Source organism: Castor canadensis, chromosome 2, assembly GCF_047511655.1.
Source record: "Castor canadensis chromosome 2, mCasCan1.hap1v2, whole genome shotgun sequence".
NCBI classification, from domain to species: Eukaryota; Metazoa; Chordata; class Mammalia; order Rodentia; family Castoridae; genus Castor; species Castor canadensis.
Genome location: NC_133387.1, coordinates 170,656,585 through 170,671,725, shown reverse-complemented (window position 1 = coordinate 170,671,725; position 15,141 = coordinate 170,656,585). Strand labels below are relative to the sequence as shown.

Here is a 15,141-nt window from a genome sequence, read left to right as displayed (position 1 = left end):
TGCCTGTCCTCTTGCTCATCCTCCTGCCCTCTGATGGCTAGGGAAATTTGCTAGGTATTATGAGACTGGCTGTCTGGCCTGGGCTGGGGCCAGGAACTGAGTTGGGTTCCTGTGCAGTTCTCCCCCCAGCTACTGTCCTCAGTGCAGTTGGCTTACAGGCCCCTGGCCTCTCTAGCCTAGCCTCTGGATCCTGCTGTCCTGTGGTTAGTCCCTGGTCTCCTGCAGGCATCTTGGCTGGAGCTCGTGTTTTTGTTGTCTTGCAAGCTATCAGCAGCAGGATTTCACTCTCATGAGCTGTGAGAACATCAGTGATGGGTTTGTTTGTGTTTGCCTAATTAGATGTCGAGCTGTGATGCCATCCCAGGGATTGGCAGCATCTTTGAAAAACATATTCAGAAGCATAGATCTGGAGGAACTTCTAGCTCCTTCTACAGTGTCAATACTTTCTACTCCCAAAGGAAGCAAAATTGTTTAGAGTCTGGGTTTTGAAGTCACATTGCCTGGGTTCAAATGCCAGTTTATCACTTCCTTGCTCTGTTGTCTCAGACTTTAACTTTTTTATGACTCAGTTTCTTTACTAGTAAAATGGGGGCAATGCTAGTGTCAGGTGGGGATTAAATAGGATAATCTATGTAAAATGTCTGGCACATAGTGAGTAGCCTATAAATTGTAATTTAAATAAAAATGACAGTGAGATAGGGTGGAGGTCTCCATCTTTGGATGGCAGGGTAGACTGGGTGAACAGGTTCTTAGCAGATGGGTGTCTTTACATTGGGATTGGTTATAGAACTGTGTTAATTTCTTTCTCAACTGTGACTCTGTTTATATGTCAAATAAAGGTAGAAATCCTTTCTCCCTTTGGATGACTGTAGATTTATGAGATAGTATCTGAGAAGTAGTTCAGCTTCCTAGGAGAAAAATGTTCTATCCACCTGAGGGAGCATATTTAAAAATCAGTTCATTTGACTGGTGTTTTCAGTGTTGGTGACCAGAAAGACATGAGATGTGCAGTGAGGGTGTCATTCCCAGTGGACTGAGTGGAATGACATGGTTCAAACAGAAAAGGACAGAGCTGCAGCTGGCAGAAGTCCCACAGCACTGGGCCTCAGTTTCCCTGCAGGAAAACTTCCATAGTATGAAGTGCTTCATGAATCATTGCTGAGTTGAATTGAGTTCTGGTCTGTTCCCTTCCTTATCAGACAAGCAAGCAGTATTTATTGAGCCTATGAGTACTTATTATCATTGTCAGGATACTATTTTGGGACAAGTGATTAAACACAGGGCAAATATTTATTAGGAACTTGAGCTGGCTCTGCAGGGAGAGGCCCACCTTCCTTCTGTAATTAGATCAAGTTTGAAGGAAGTTGACCCAGGGTTATCAGAGCCCATTCTCCTTTAGAACTAAGGAGGTCCCAATCCTGGATCCCAGAGAACCATTTACAGAACTATCCTTGGTGACCTAGGACCTCCTCTTAGCCACTGACCTAACAAGACCCCCGTTCTTACCAAAGCTGAAGACCACTGACCAGGACCCCAGACAGTTTCCTAGATTAGCATCAGCACTGGGCCAGGCTCAGAGCTGTCCAGAGCACAAGAAATTCTCATTTGGGAAGGTCGCTTCGTTCTCTGGTTTCTCTAGGGTAAGGGAGTTCAGTGTCTCTGAAATTGGCTGGTTCCCATAATACTTAAACTTTATGGCGGCACAGTATATTTTGGAGATATTATTGTGTATTTTATCCATGCTCAGCTGGGCTGCAATATTCAAACCCTGTGACTGCTATTGACCATTGCTATAATGTTTCAATATACATTTTTGGCAAGACATAACTCACATTTTAAAATATTAATTTCCCAGCCATCATGTTCCTGAGTGCACTTCGATTTTTATTTTCTTGCAGCTGTACACCATGAACGAGGCTAAACAGCTACTCTGTTGAATACATATTTTTCATTTATCCTCCACCCTCAGCCTTTTCCAAGTCACAGGGGAATGACACCCAGATCTGTCCTTCTGAATTTTACTATGCATGTCAAGCCTAGCAAATAGCCATGTGCCTAACCACCCCGGGGCAGGGTAATGATGGTGGATGGGTGAATGACCAGGAGGATGGCTTCATTTTTTTTTCTCTTAGGGAGAGGGTGTGTTGGAAAGGTGTCTGGAGAGCTTCTGGGGTAGCCATGCATAGTAGTTAACTAATGACCCGTATGGGCACCAACCAGGGAGTTCACATGCCAGCCATCAGCAGCTGTAGGCGCCCCCCACAGTGTAGCTCTCTGGACACCAGCCTGGGTAGCTGAACAAGTTCTGGCATTTATTGTAAACATTTCCTCTTTTGAATTCCCCTTACATGTTGAGCCCTGAAGGCAACCAGGAGTTTTGATGAGGTTTTCTTTACTTGGTTGTCTTATTGGGCGAGAAGCCTGATCCTGACTTGATAAAGAGGGCATACATTTTGGACCCAGAAATAAGAACACTTGATTTCAGGAAATCAGCCTTTATGTGTGCTGTGTTTGACTTTGGATAGATTCTCCAGGGTAACACTGTGCTAGGTTTAGGACTGACTACCAGAATGGAGTGTTTACTTATAGTTCATTACTTATAACCAAAGGCCCTTGAACTCCTAGAGATTCTAGATTCAAGGCTTGCCTAGTCTGACTGTCCAGGGAGCTGTAGTGAGGACTGTAGGTGGTGTGACCCCCACCTCCCCAAACACTTGTGAAGATGGGAGAGGATGCTTCCCGGGGAGTGGATGAGTGGGTGAGGCAATGACCTGGCAGGTGCTAGGTCATTCTGGGGTAGGGGTCTGAAAGTACTCACTTGAGAGGTCTCTGCCTACACCCAGAGCCAAGCCATCTTTGATCCACAGAACAAAGCCATCGTATTCAGGGATGGCGCACAGCAGTGTCACTGGCTGTCCGGATACCACCACTTGGTCCTGGGGCTGCTGGCTGAAGGAGTAGACTTGGCCTAGGAAGGAGACAAGCACAATGGATTATTAGTCAGATAATGATCTAGTCAGCTTCTCTCAAGTTCTGGAAGCAGAGCAAAGCTGGCCCCAGGGGACCTGGTCTCCCCAGAGTACCTTGCTTCCTGCTAGAGGTCTTCTGTCCCCAGCTTTATCTCATCCTTTCAAGGATTGCCTTCTGACTCCAGTCCCTCTGTCTATCAATCCTCATCATGGATACCGAGTACCAGCCATGTACCAGCAAATGCAGGCAATCTCCAGATACCAGACTACTCCCTTTTCTTTAGAGGCTTCTACCAAACTCCATTTGCTTGGAGGCTCATGGTTTCAGGTAAACTTAAGAATCCAAGGAATCAGACTGGCAGAAGGAACAGTGGTGAGAGCCAGCAGCCATATCTCTCCACCCCTTCCTTTTCTGCAGCAGGTCCTGTTCAGCCTCCCTTTTGATTGAGGAAAACTATCAGTGGAACCCATATCTCCCATCTATACCTCAAAACAAGATGGTTCTAACCATCCCAGCTACGAGTTCATGTTTTATTAAACGAACACACTGTGCATACAAGATGTCAGACTCTGGTCTGAGGTTGTCAAATATTAGCTCATTAATATTTCCATCCTAGTAAGCACAAGTTTTTAGTCCCCATTCTCCAGATGAAGAAGTGAGGCACAGGGAGGTTAGAGAAAGTCCTAGGAGCTGCACTGGGTAATTGCTTCCTGAAGCTGGATGTCTACTACCTGCAGGTGCAATAGAGACAGCACCCATACGGGCATCATCTGACTTCTGCAGGGTGCGGGGAAATGAGCACTTAGCTCACTAAATTGTCAGGTGAGCTACCTCTGGTGGGGTGAGGGCTGTGAACTCAAGTCTTCTTCTCATATGCCCTGCTATGCTTTGTGTAGCTCACAGCTCTGGTCATGGAGGGAGGCTCTGAAGAAGGGAGGTGACATGGTTTGTGTCCCCTTGGAGCCACATTTGAGTGGATAATAGGACATTGACATTCACAGAACATCTGACACACAATGTGACTGGTGCTTTACAAGTCCTCCTTTTCCTGTAGTCCATGTTTAATTATGTTTCAGGGCAGAAACATCCCCACCTTATAAGAAAGAAAACGGGATCTGAGAGGCACCTCAACCTGCCCAAGGTCACAAAGTTAGTGAGTGGTGAAGCCTGGGTTTGGGCTGGGGTGCATGGGGGTTCTGAGCCCTGATTCTTGTCCCATTCACTGCCCTGCAGATACAGACATATAATCAAGGGAAACAGAGACTCTAGGCAAGTAGCTGCCATCCTGGACAGAGGTCCTGGACACTGGTCCTGCCCTTCTAGGGAATGCAAGGCCCCAGGCTTGGACTGCACACAGGGCCAAGCTCTCAGCAGTAGTTGACCTCAGGAAGGGAACCGCTGATGGACAGAAGGTGAGGGGAGCTGGAGTGCAGTGGAGGGTGTGGTGGAGCCTCCAGGGCAGGACGCAGCCTACACAGAGCCCTGGCAGCAGGCAGGTGGTGGATTCACAGCCTGGTGAGGGCTTGGCTGCATCTCTGAGGAGGCTCATTAAAAATCAAATTGGCCTTGAATTATGGGAGTAACACTTTTTATTCTGATTTGAGCTTTACAAATTAGATTTCTTAGGACATTTTAATCAACTATATGTGGTAGACTTTTTTCTCTCTGTCTCTTCAAGTTTTCTGTTGTAATTAGACTGTTTCTGGCACCAAAACAAGGGAGAAAAGAAAAGAAGAGATGAAAGAGGAGAAAAAGGAGGGGGTGAAGGAAGGAAAGCAGGAGAGAAAGTAGAGAACTAGAGGGGGAGGAAAAAGGGTGAAAGAGAAGGAGGAGGAGGGGAAGGGAAGAAAAAGGGTGAGGAGGAAGAAGAGGAGGGAGTGGAGGAGAGAGAAAGGGAGGAGGAGAAATAGGGAAAGAGAAATGGGGAGAGGAGGAGAGAGAGAATGGAAAAGGAGGGGAGGGGTAGAGGAAGAGAGAGGAGGAAAAGGGAGAGTAGGGGGAAGGGGGAGAGGAAGAAGAGGGGAGAGTAGGAGAGTAGAGGGAGGGAAGAAGAAGGAGAGTAGGGGAGGAGGGAGAGTAGGAGGATTGGGGAGAGGAGGGAGAGGGCGAGTAGGGGAAGGGGGAAAAGAGGGGACAAAGGGGAGGAGGAGGGAGAGGGGGAGTAGGGGGAGGGGGAAAAGAGGGAGAGAAAGGAGAGGAGGAGGGAGAAGAGAGGGAGGGGGTGGAGCAGGAGTGGGGAAAAGAGGGAGAGATGGGGAGAAAGGATTCCTTCCCTGGGCCCTTTCTCCCTGCTCTAATGGTGATTTCACAGCTCATTCTTTTATCTTGAAATCTTTCTTGCAAGAAGGATGGTGTCAAGGCAGCTGCAGTAGCCGCCAAAGATTGTGCTATCAGAGGGAATTATCAGGTTGTCAGCCAGGAGCTGAAGGGCTGTAATGAGAAGGCCCTAAATGAAGTGGTGCTGGCCTTCAAATATGTCCCTTATTAGGAGCACTGGGAGATGGTAGCTGTCCCATTTACCCACCCTTATCCTGTTTCTGCTTGGTGGAAGGAACAGGTGGTACTGGTGAGGACACATGGGGAGCAAGAGGATGGGAGGCATGGGAGGCCAAGTCTTGGATGGTTGCCATAGAAACCAGGCTCTGGAGGGCTGCCCAGAGCTGGGAGGACAGGTTAGTGGAAGTGGCCATGGAGGTGGATTCTGAGTGATCACAATGTCACTTTGGAAGGTTTCTCAGAACCAGGAGTTGGAAGCAGGCACGGATCCCTCCAAATACTACCTGGGGCCTGAAGGGGAGAGGCAGAGCAGGAGAGGTCTACCAGTTGAGGTAAGTCTCCTGACCAGAGGCTCAGGAGTACAGAGTTCCTTGGCAGCCACCAGAAGGCTTCAGTGCTCACCTTTTGTCTCTTTGGACCACTTGAACTTTCTGTGGAAAGAATTTTTGGGGCAGTGGATAGATACACAGGATAGTCTCAAAAATTACCCAAAGGAAACGATTGGTAGGTTATTGTGTGGGGGGCGGGGGGGTGAGCATTGTTATCAGCAATTTCCTTCTTCAGTTCAATTTTAATTTTCACACACTATGAAATGCTTTTTCAGATGCATCTTAAACTGAGTGTTGTGGAGTGGTAAAAGTTGGGATGCTGGGGAGGAAGAGGAGGTGGAGGGATGACCCACACTCATTTCACTCCTGGGATAGATCTTGAGGTCTTCCTTGTCAGGGGCTCTTGGAGCAGTCTGCAAGCCAGGGATGTGAGTTATTGCCAAAGGGATGCTCCTCCCCTATTCTCTTGCTCTCCTTTTTCTCTTCCCAATGTCCTTCCCTACCCCAAAGAAGTGAAAGGCCAATAAGCCTGGGGTCATTTTCTGTAACCTCCTGGAGTGGCTTTGGACTGGATAGTCACTCCTTGAGAACATGACTTATTCCACAAACATTGGACCTGCTTTGAGGCAAGCAACCTGTTGCCATGTGACAATAGGTAAGCAGGCTGAAATATGCATCTGTCCCTTTCATCATACCCAAGTCATCTCTGATGGAACACAGAGTAGGTACGTCCTGCTCTCAGTATACTCTACACATCTGGCATCACCACTCCAGGTCTCCATCTCACTCTTCCATTTTGCCTGATGACAGTGGCATGAAGTCTAGCAGTCAGTACCACCTTCCTCTCCTCTCCCATCCTCTCTTTTCCTCCCCTCCTCTCCTCTTCCCTCTCTTCTCTTTTCCTTTTCTCTTTTCTTTTTTTGGTGGTACTGGTGATTGAATTCAGGGTCTTGTGCTTGGAAGTCCTCTAACCACTTGAACCATGTCCCCACCTCTTTTATGTTTAGTTTGTTTTTTCAGTTAGGGTCTCTTGTTAACTTTGCCTGGACTGTCCTTGGACCACAATGCTCCTACCTCTCTGCTTCCCAAGTAGCTGAAATTACAGGCAAGTGCCACCATTCCCTGACTGCCATCTCCCTTTTCTTACTTCTTTTTGGTGGTTGTGCTAGGCATAGAACCCAGGGCCTACTGTATTCCAAGTAAGCACTCTACTACTGAGCCTCACCTCAGCCCTCTTTCTTCATTTTTAATATGTCACCATGATAAAGTCCAGCCCAGCCGGCCTGCCTCCACCTCTCTCAGACTCACCATTTCTTTTCCATCCCTCCTGTTAGAGCCCACCCAAAGCCCTCGGGCCCCTTGCCTTAGCCTGCATTCTTTCAGCAGATATGAGACTTCCCTTACCTCATCCACTGCATGGCTGGCCTGGATTTTCCTTCTTAAACCACCACTCTCCTCATGTCTCCCCTTTCACAGGGGCTGGACCTTCTTGGGGCTTTCCACTGTTCACAAGGCGACACTCGACCTCCTGTCCGGCATTTTGTGCTTCTCACAGTCTGACCCCTTCTCCCTGGGCACTGCACGGCACCCTCTGCTGACTGCTCCTTAGTGCTCCCTGCCCCACGCCTTCCTGTTCCACGGAACTGAGATGTGCTCTCCTCCCCACTCAGGGCAGCCCAAGGCCGAGCTCTCTTCCTAGACATCTCCTGTTACCCAGGGGATTCTATCTCTCTTCCGTCCTCCCACTTCCCTGGTTTCCCTCCTTTTCATCTCCCTTAATGTGCTACTCAGACTTCGTCACCATGACCAACTAACTGACATAAACAAGGAGGAAAAGGGAAGAAAGATTTATTTTGGCTCCTGGTTTCAGAGGGTTCAGTCCATGGTTGCTTGGCCCCAGTGGACATCATGGTGGCAGGAGCATGTGGCAGAGGAGGTTCTTCACCTCATAGTGGCCAAGAAGGAGGGAGGGAGAGAGAGAGAGAGAGAGAGAGAGAGAGAGAGAGAGAGAGAGAGAGAGAGAGAGCGAGCCTGTACTAACAGACTTACAGACTTCCTTCTTCTTCTCTTTTATTCTGTCTGGGCCCCCAGCCCATGGGATGGTGCCACCCGCATTCAAGACAGGTCTTCTCCCCTTTGTTAATCCTCTCTGGTCACAATCTTATAGACACATCAGAAGTGTACCTTACCAATCTCTTAGGCACTTCTCAATCTAGTCAAGTTCACAGTCAAGATTAACCATCACACTCAATTTCTCCAAACCTTTATTGAGCACTTACTATATGTTCAATATTGAAAAAAAATGATGAGCCAGAATGTACCTTCTTGCAGGCAGAGGTCGTGGGTGCTTCTTCCACCTGTATCCCCAGTGCTTGGCCCAGCATGTCAACATCAGGTGCACTCTGTTTAATGTGCCTGTGTACTTGTAGCTCACCTACTCCTGTTTGTCTCCTGAGATCTTTGGTCACGAGGGAAAATTGCTTTTGCATTATAAACTACTGAGCAGGCAGATATTGTGCTGAGCTCACCATACAGAGGGAGAAAGGTGAGAAATAAAGGGGAAGGGTCAGGGTCTCCACGAGTCAGGCTTGACAGGAGAGAAAAATCACTAAGTTATTCATGTGAAGCCCACTGGATGCCAGGTCTGGGTCTTTGAAAGCATGTTGGCCATGGTCCCCATATATTACAGATGAACTGAATGCTATAGTTTGTATCTTAAATGTCCCCTAAAGGCTTGGTCCTCAGGGTGGTGCTATTTGGAGGTTGTAGAAACTTGAAGAGGTGGGGCCTAGTGAGAGGTCTTTAAGTCATTGGGGGAGTGTCCTTGAGGGGATTGTGCGGTCCTGATTTCTTGCTCTCTCTATTTTTACTTCCCAGACATGAGGTGAGGAGATTTGCTTTGCTGCATTCTCCCTGCCTTTGCTATCTGCAACCTTACCAGAGGCCTAAAAGCAATGGATCTACTTGATCATGCACTGGAACCTTCGAAACTATGAGCCAAAATAAAACTTTTCTCTTTATGAATTGATTATTTCAGGTATTTGTTATAGTGAGACATAGTTGACTGACACACTGAGACTCACAGAAATGAAAGGACTTGCCCAAGTGTAAGTCAGACCCGAGAGTCTGGTTATATAGCCTGTTTCTCACCACTATCCCATGTTGGCTATTGAGTTAAGGGCTTTGAATTATGGACCTTGATGCTCAAAGTAGTGCTCACCCACCCACCAGGAATCCCCTTCAGATCATTTAAAGAGGGCAGAGGGTCTTTGGAGTGAAGGCGATTCCTTGATTTTTCCTTAAATTTAATAGCCCCTCCTCTCTAATTATCAGTTAACAAGATTGATTTAGAGTTGAGGGTGAAGTCTAGTTGTGATCACCATGGGGCAGAATAACAGGAAGAGGAGCAATGACTTTTGTTGCTTATTACTAGATAAATAAATGTTCTTTATAGAATGACCATATTTCACATACATCCCATAAATATTTATATATAGGTGGTTCCCAATTTATGATGGTTTGACTTAGGATTCTCAACTTCATGATGGTGTGAAAGTGATAGGCATGTAGTAGAAACTGTTCTGCACATTTTGAATTTTGATCTTTCCCCAGGCTAGTGATACTATGGTACAATCTTCTGTCTTGATGCAGGCAGCACCAGCTACGGCTCCTAGTCAGCTCTGTGGTCATGAGGGGAAACAAGTGAGACCAGTGTGCTGTGTTGCTAAGCTGTGATTATTTGTATAGTAGGTAGGCTAAATGCATTATTGACTAATGATATTTTCAACTTCAGATATTTCCCACTTATAAGGGGTTTGTCATTGCAAGTAAAGGAGCACTTGTATTATAAATCATATTTTTACTGTTAAAATTTCATTATGGCTAACTTTTCTTAAGCACATGATAAGAGCTTTACATGGATTATTTTATTGAATTTTCACAGGAATCCTATGACATGGGTATCTTAGACCCATGTAAAGATGACATTGTCAGGTCCATGGTGCTTGCAGGCAGTGACAAGGGCATCAGCCCCCACAGTCTTGTTCCAGAGCTGAATCCTAGGGTCCTGATTTGAATCTTACTTTACTATGCATTGCTTGCCCCCTGGGAAGTCATATAATGCATTTTGGAGCTCCTTCTCTTGTTGCCCTTGGCCAGTGCTGGAAGAGGACAGGAACTCCCATTGAAATCTGTGGGCAGAGTCCCCACAGGCATGGCTCTCTGGGTGGACCGGAACTGACCACCTTGCTAAGGAAGCTTCTTGAGAAGGTGAATGTGGGCCTGAGTGTGCTCCAGATCACCCTGTCCCTCACAGACACATCAGCCCCCCCAAACTCTTCTGTCTCTTCATTATGTGGACTGCAAAGCCCAATGGGATGTGAGTAGGGTCAGGGAATCAGACCAACCTGGATTTGAAACCTGGCGCCTCTACTGACTGCCTGGGTCTCAGTTTTCCTGCCTGTAAAATGGGGACACCACTACTCACCTCCGAAAGTCATCGTGGTGGTTAAGAGAGAGTACATCTGGACCCTTTGGCTTAAGCCTGGCTCACTGGAAGAACTCAGTGGAAACAGCCTTTCCTCCTCTCCAAAAGCCACCTTCTACCTTGGACACAGGGCTGAGCCCCGTGGAGATGGATGTGGGAGGCATGACCTGGCACAGCAGCTGGCTCTCTGTTGACATGAGGGGGATATGAGGTTGGCTTTTTAATTAGAATTCAATGACTAATAGAGGAGACGACGTTTCGCTAAAGAACAGCTTAGCTTCCTTGAGTTCTCAAGGCTAGGTATTTGGGTGGACAAGCACAGAGGTTGGAGGCAACTGACCACTTGTTGTGAGTCATGCCCTGTGGGGAAAGGAGAGGTGGGTGGAACTGTCTCACAGAGCTCCTAGGGGCTGCTGGGGCTGGTGGCGTGGCAGGGTTGTCTCCTGCTATCAAGGACTGGTGTGGTTTCCTGTCTGACTGGCACTGGGCTAGCTTCCATGTGTAGAGGAAGGTGTGTGTGTGCACATCTGGTGGGGTAGGTGTATGCGGAAAAATGTTCCCATGCATGCAAGGGAGGACGGACCTACATCAGAAGGGAGGAGCCCTGCAGACCAAGTCATACCACAGCCCATGCAGTGACTGCCCAGCCTGCGTGTCTCTCCTGTGGGTCCAGCTGCTGCGGCCTCAGCAGGCTGAGGGAACACCTTGGTGAGGGGGAGAGGGCTGTTTCTCCCTGTTGCACTCAGAGGACAGGTGGAGAGAGGCAGGGCTGGAATTGCATCTGAGGCCCCTCCTGTGCAGTGTGGTCTCTCTCAGCCCAGCAGGTAGAAGGAGTGGGAAGAGGTGGAGGTGCGAGCGGGTGTGCCTGGGAAGGATGAAGAGAGCTCAGGTGGGGTCACGGTGTCTGGTCACTTGTGTACCACTTGGTGACACTGAGTCAGTATGGTTGGAGCAGTGGTGGCAGGTGCTGGGAGGAAATGTGGAGGTGCTGGTGGAGAGTGGCACTGGAAGGGACAGGTATGGCCAGGCTTAGAGAGCAGGGCATTTGGTGGGCCTTTGTGGGCGTTGGTCCTGGGGTAGAAAGTGAGCAGGCAGATGGTGCCCTCACAGCCTCTGCTCCAGTGCAGGCTGGTGACATCCCTTCTGCCTCATCCTTCTGCCAGAGGTTCCCCAGCCCTGTCCTCACTCAGGAGTAGGGCAGCTTCTCCCTCTTCAGGATCTCTCTAGACTGCTTTGCTCAAAGTCTGCATAGATATCCCCTCCTTGTTGGCACCTTCTTTTCCATCAATCCCCCAAAATCCCAGCCAGACGGTACCCCTTTCCTCAGCCTCTTCTCAGGGAAAGAACCACCACTATTGGCTTCCAGCAGTCCCTGCTGTCTCCTAGTTAAACACGCACAATGCTGAAGTTCCCATGCAACCCGATGACCTCACATGTTACCCAATGACCTCACACACCTCTGGTCCCTGCTCTGAGGTCACCACTCAATCCCCAATTATTTCCTAGGGAGAGAAGAGGCATTTTGATGTGGAAGGATGAGATTATAAGAGCCAAATCATGCAAAGTGATGGCTTTACATCAACATTCTGGGGATCTGGCTGCAAGGCACATGTACATACATAGGTGTGTTTGGGGTAACACAGAATTGGCCTTAGGGTCCCATCCCTTCCCCAGCCAGATCTTTTATGCTTCTATTCCTTCTCAACTACTTCAGATTTTTGATTGAATAAATTCCTTGTATTCTTATAGAATGTTGCAAAGCCTCCGATTTAGAATTTTGGGGAGAAATTTTTTTTTTCTGGGGCAAGAATGCTAGCTGAGGAAGCCAAGGTAGTGGTGTCCAAACATTTGTGGATTTTGGCCTCTCTCTCCCCTCTCCATCCACACTTTCTCTTCTCCCCTTCATCCAGCATCCCTAGGACCCTCTTCTTCTCTGCACAGACCTGGGTGCCATTCTGCTATTAGGGCCACATAGGAGCTGCTCTGGAATGGACAGTGGTCTGCATGGTCTTTAAGGTCCCAGAGCCCCTAATTCTGTGGTCTTCATGTGTGCAGAATAGGTAGGAAGATGGTCAATGTCCCCAGGCCCATGGTGGTTGGGATCTTCTAGCCCATTCCTGCCACTCATGAGTCTGTTGCCACCCCATAGGCAAACATCTTTGCAATCATAGACTAGTGCACAAAGCAAAGCAGAGGAGGTTAAACACTGGGGCACATGGAGCTGGATGTGGGCATCAAGGATGCCAAGTGTCTCCCATCCCACTGCAATACTCCTTTTTGATCTATGCCCAGTGGACATTTAAGATGTGATCAGGAAATGGTGCAAGGTACACTTGCTCTCTCCCTCCCCCCTTTCAAAAGCCACTGTGACCTGACTTTTGCCCCAACAGCAGGTCAAGGGGAGGTAACTGTTGCCCTTAGCCATCCCTGGACAGAAAGGGTCACGTGGAATGCTTGCCCTTGCTGCTAAGGAGCCTGCATTCTGCAAACATGTATGTGACCATCATCATGGCTATAGATGGGGCTGAAGTTTCAACTATCCATTCCTGCCTCAGCGATCAGGACATTCAATGGAACCTACTGAGAGTCCCTGGAGGGTCACACTTGACCACCGGTCAAGTGATCAGTCTCGTAAAGAGGTCATACTCTAGGGGGTTAAGAGAGGTCTGCTCCATGCATGGAAATTGGGAGAAGAGTAAGTGCCCTGGAGGAGGAGGGGTCACAGCAGGGGCATGTGAAGGAGGAGAAAGATCATTCTGAGGGAAGAGCTACAAGCAAGGGTGGAAGTGATGAATGACCCTCAGATATCCACCTGGAATATCTGAGCAATGACCACCTGCCAGGTCCTGAGGAAAAGGCATATGGGGGCAGTCTGACCCAGGAAGGAGCTCTGACCCTGTCACTATCTGTGTAATCAGTGGCAAGTTCTCCCCCTCTTTGAGCCTTGTCTCCTCCTCTGCACAGTGGGGATGACACATCTACTTGGCCAAGCAGCTGTGAGGACCACAGGTCCTGTGTGCAGATGATCCTGGCATGTAGACTGTTTCATGACGAAGGGTTGTTCTGATTTTCATCATTATCCGTGAGTTTCTTCTGAACCTTGGACTGTGAAAACTGGGGCCAGAGCATCACATATCATGAGGAGTCCTGGAGCCAAGAATGGATCCAAATATGCAATTGGATCCAGCAGAAACTTGCTTCTCCCCATCAGCTGGGTAGGTAAGAGATCTGAGTGTGGACCTCTCCTGGCACTGCTGCCACAGCCCTTCCCAGCAGCTTCAGAGTCTCATGGAGCACCAGGTCAGCCGTGCAGAAAGGGCTCAGATATTGCCGTCTGCTCTGCTATTAACGACCAATTGGGGAAGGCTTAAGAATTCTCGTACCAGGATATTTATCGCCAGCTTTCTCCCAGGCTGGAGCGCACAGCAAATTGCCTCTTACGAGATTAAGAAAAGCTGTCCCTGTCCTGAGAAGCAAGCAAATGGGATGAGGGAAGGAGAAGCAGCCCCCAGAAACACTAGAACAATGCCAGGCAGAGCAGGAAGAGGAGAGGGCAGGATGGTTCAGGTCCTACCTTGGAAGCCAAGTCATGACTTCTGCTGTTTTCTTTCTTTTCATACTCAGCATAGGAGCAACTCCTAATTCAGGAGAATGAGCCTCAGGAAATTTCCAGAATTCCCTGTTGAGACCTACTTGGGGGTGCAGGATTTGGGGATAGAGATGCACTAGTCCACTGATTGACATCTAACTAATAAATCTGATATCCCTGGTGGCTTCAGGCAGAGACGGGAAATACTTCAACAGTCTCCATGGCCCAGCTGGTGTGGGATGCAGGAGATGGGCTGGTGTGCTTTCTTCTGATAAGGGGTTGACAGCCTGGAGGAAGCAGATATATTCCCCAAGAACTAGAATAAGAGACTCTACACAATTAGTGCCAAAGCGTGGTAGAAACAAAGTCCAAAGGAAAGAGTCACAGTAGGGCTGGCTTCTGAAATGGCCTTTGAGGGAAAGTAAGAAAAGGGTAGGAAGAGGGTGCTCCCTGGAATAGGGAACAGCCTAAGCAAAGCATGGAGGTCAGAGTGTGCTTGGGGAATAAAAACCATGATGCCTCATGGTCTAGGCTTGCTCCATGGTCTTGCTATTATAGTTGTGTGCCCTGGGAAAATTGTTTAGTCCCTCTGAGCCTCAGTTTCCCTGTTAGGGTAGCAAGCACTGCTTGTAGGATTGGTAGTAAGAATGGAATAGGACATTTGATGCAAACTGTACAGAACCCTCCCTGCCTTCCCTAATGATGGCTGTTGCTAGGGTTAGGAACCTGATGTGACCTGTGCATGGAGTGTGGGTAAGGGTGTATTTAGTGGGATAGCAATCTGAAAGGGCGGGGGTTGGACTGTGGCTCTCGATTGCATGCTAAGAAGTCATCAAATGTTTTGGACCCACATGCTCAGACCCGAGATTTAGAAAGATCACTGGGGTGACAGTGAGGACGATGAATGAAGGAGGATAATCTGAAGATAGGAAGACTGATTGGGAAGATTTTGCTGTCATAAGGGCTCAGCTGAAGCTGCATCAGTAGAAAGAAGAAAATGGATTTAGCAGCCCCTTGGAGGTAGGACTGATAACACTTGATGGGAGGTGGGGGTAATGGGGGATGCCACAATAGGGATGGTGGGGCCACTTGCTGTCTCAGGAGGAGAAGCCAGGCTGAGGTGGAGCAGTGAGGTCTGTGATCAGTGTGTTGCTGGAGAGGGGCCTGGAATCATCTGGGGAAGATGTCCTGGGTGCAGCTGGGCCCATGGGTCTGGAGGGAGGTGTGAATGACTCACATTTACTGAGCACTCACTCTGGGCCAAGCAGGAG

The 15,141-nt window shown here is 48.5% G+C and overlaps 1 protein-coding gene across 8 annotated transcripts in view; it reads right to left on the bottom strand.

Annotated features, from left to right (window-relative positions):
• The window catches only part of Kirrel3 (kirre like nephrin family adhesion molecule 3), a 568,837-nt gene that overhangs the window by 99,127 nt on the left and 454,569 nt on the right, over nucleotides 1–15,141 (bottom strand). For all 8 annotated transcript variants that reach the window (XM_074066383.1, XM_074066378.1, XM_074066381.1 and 5 more), the window contains one exon: nucleotides 2,819–2,968. In XM_074066383.1, the coding sequence (XP_073922484.1) occupies nucleotides 2,819–2,968 (150 nt within the window). The remainder of the gene's footprint in view (nucleotides 1–2,818; nucleotides 2,969–15,141) is intronic.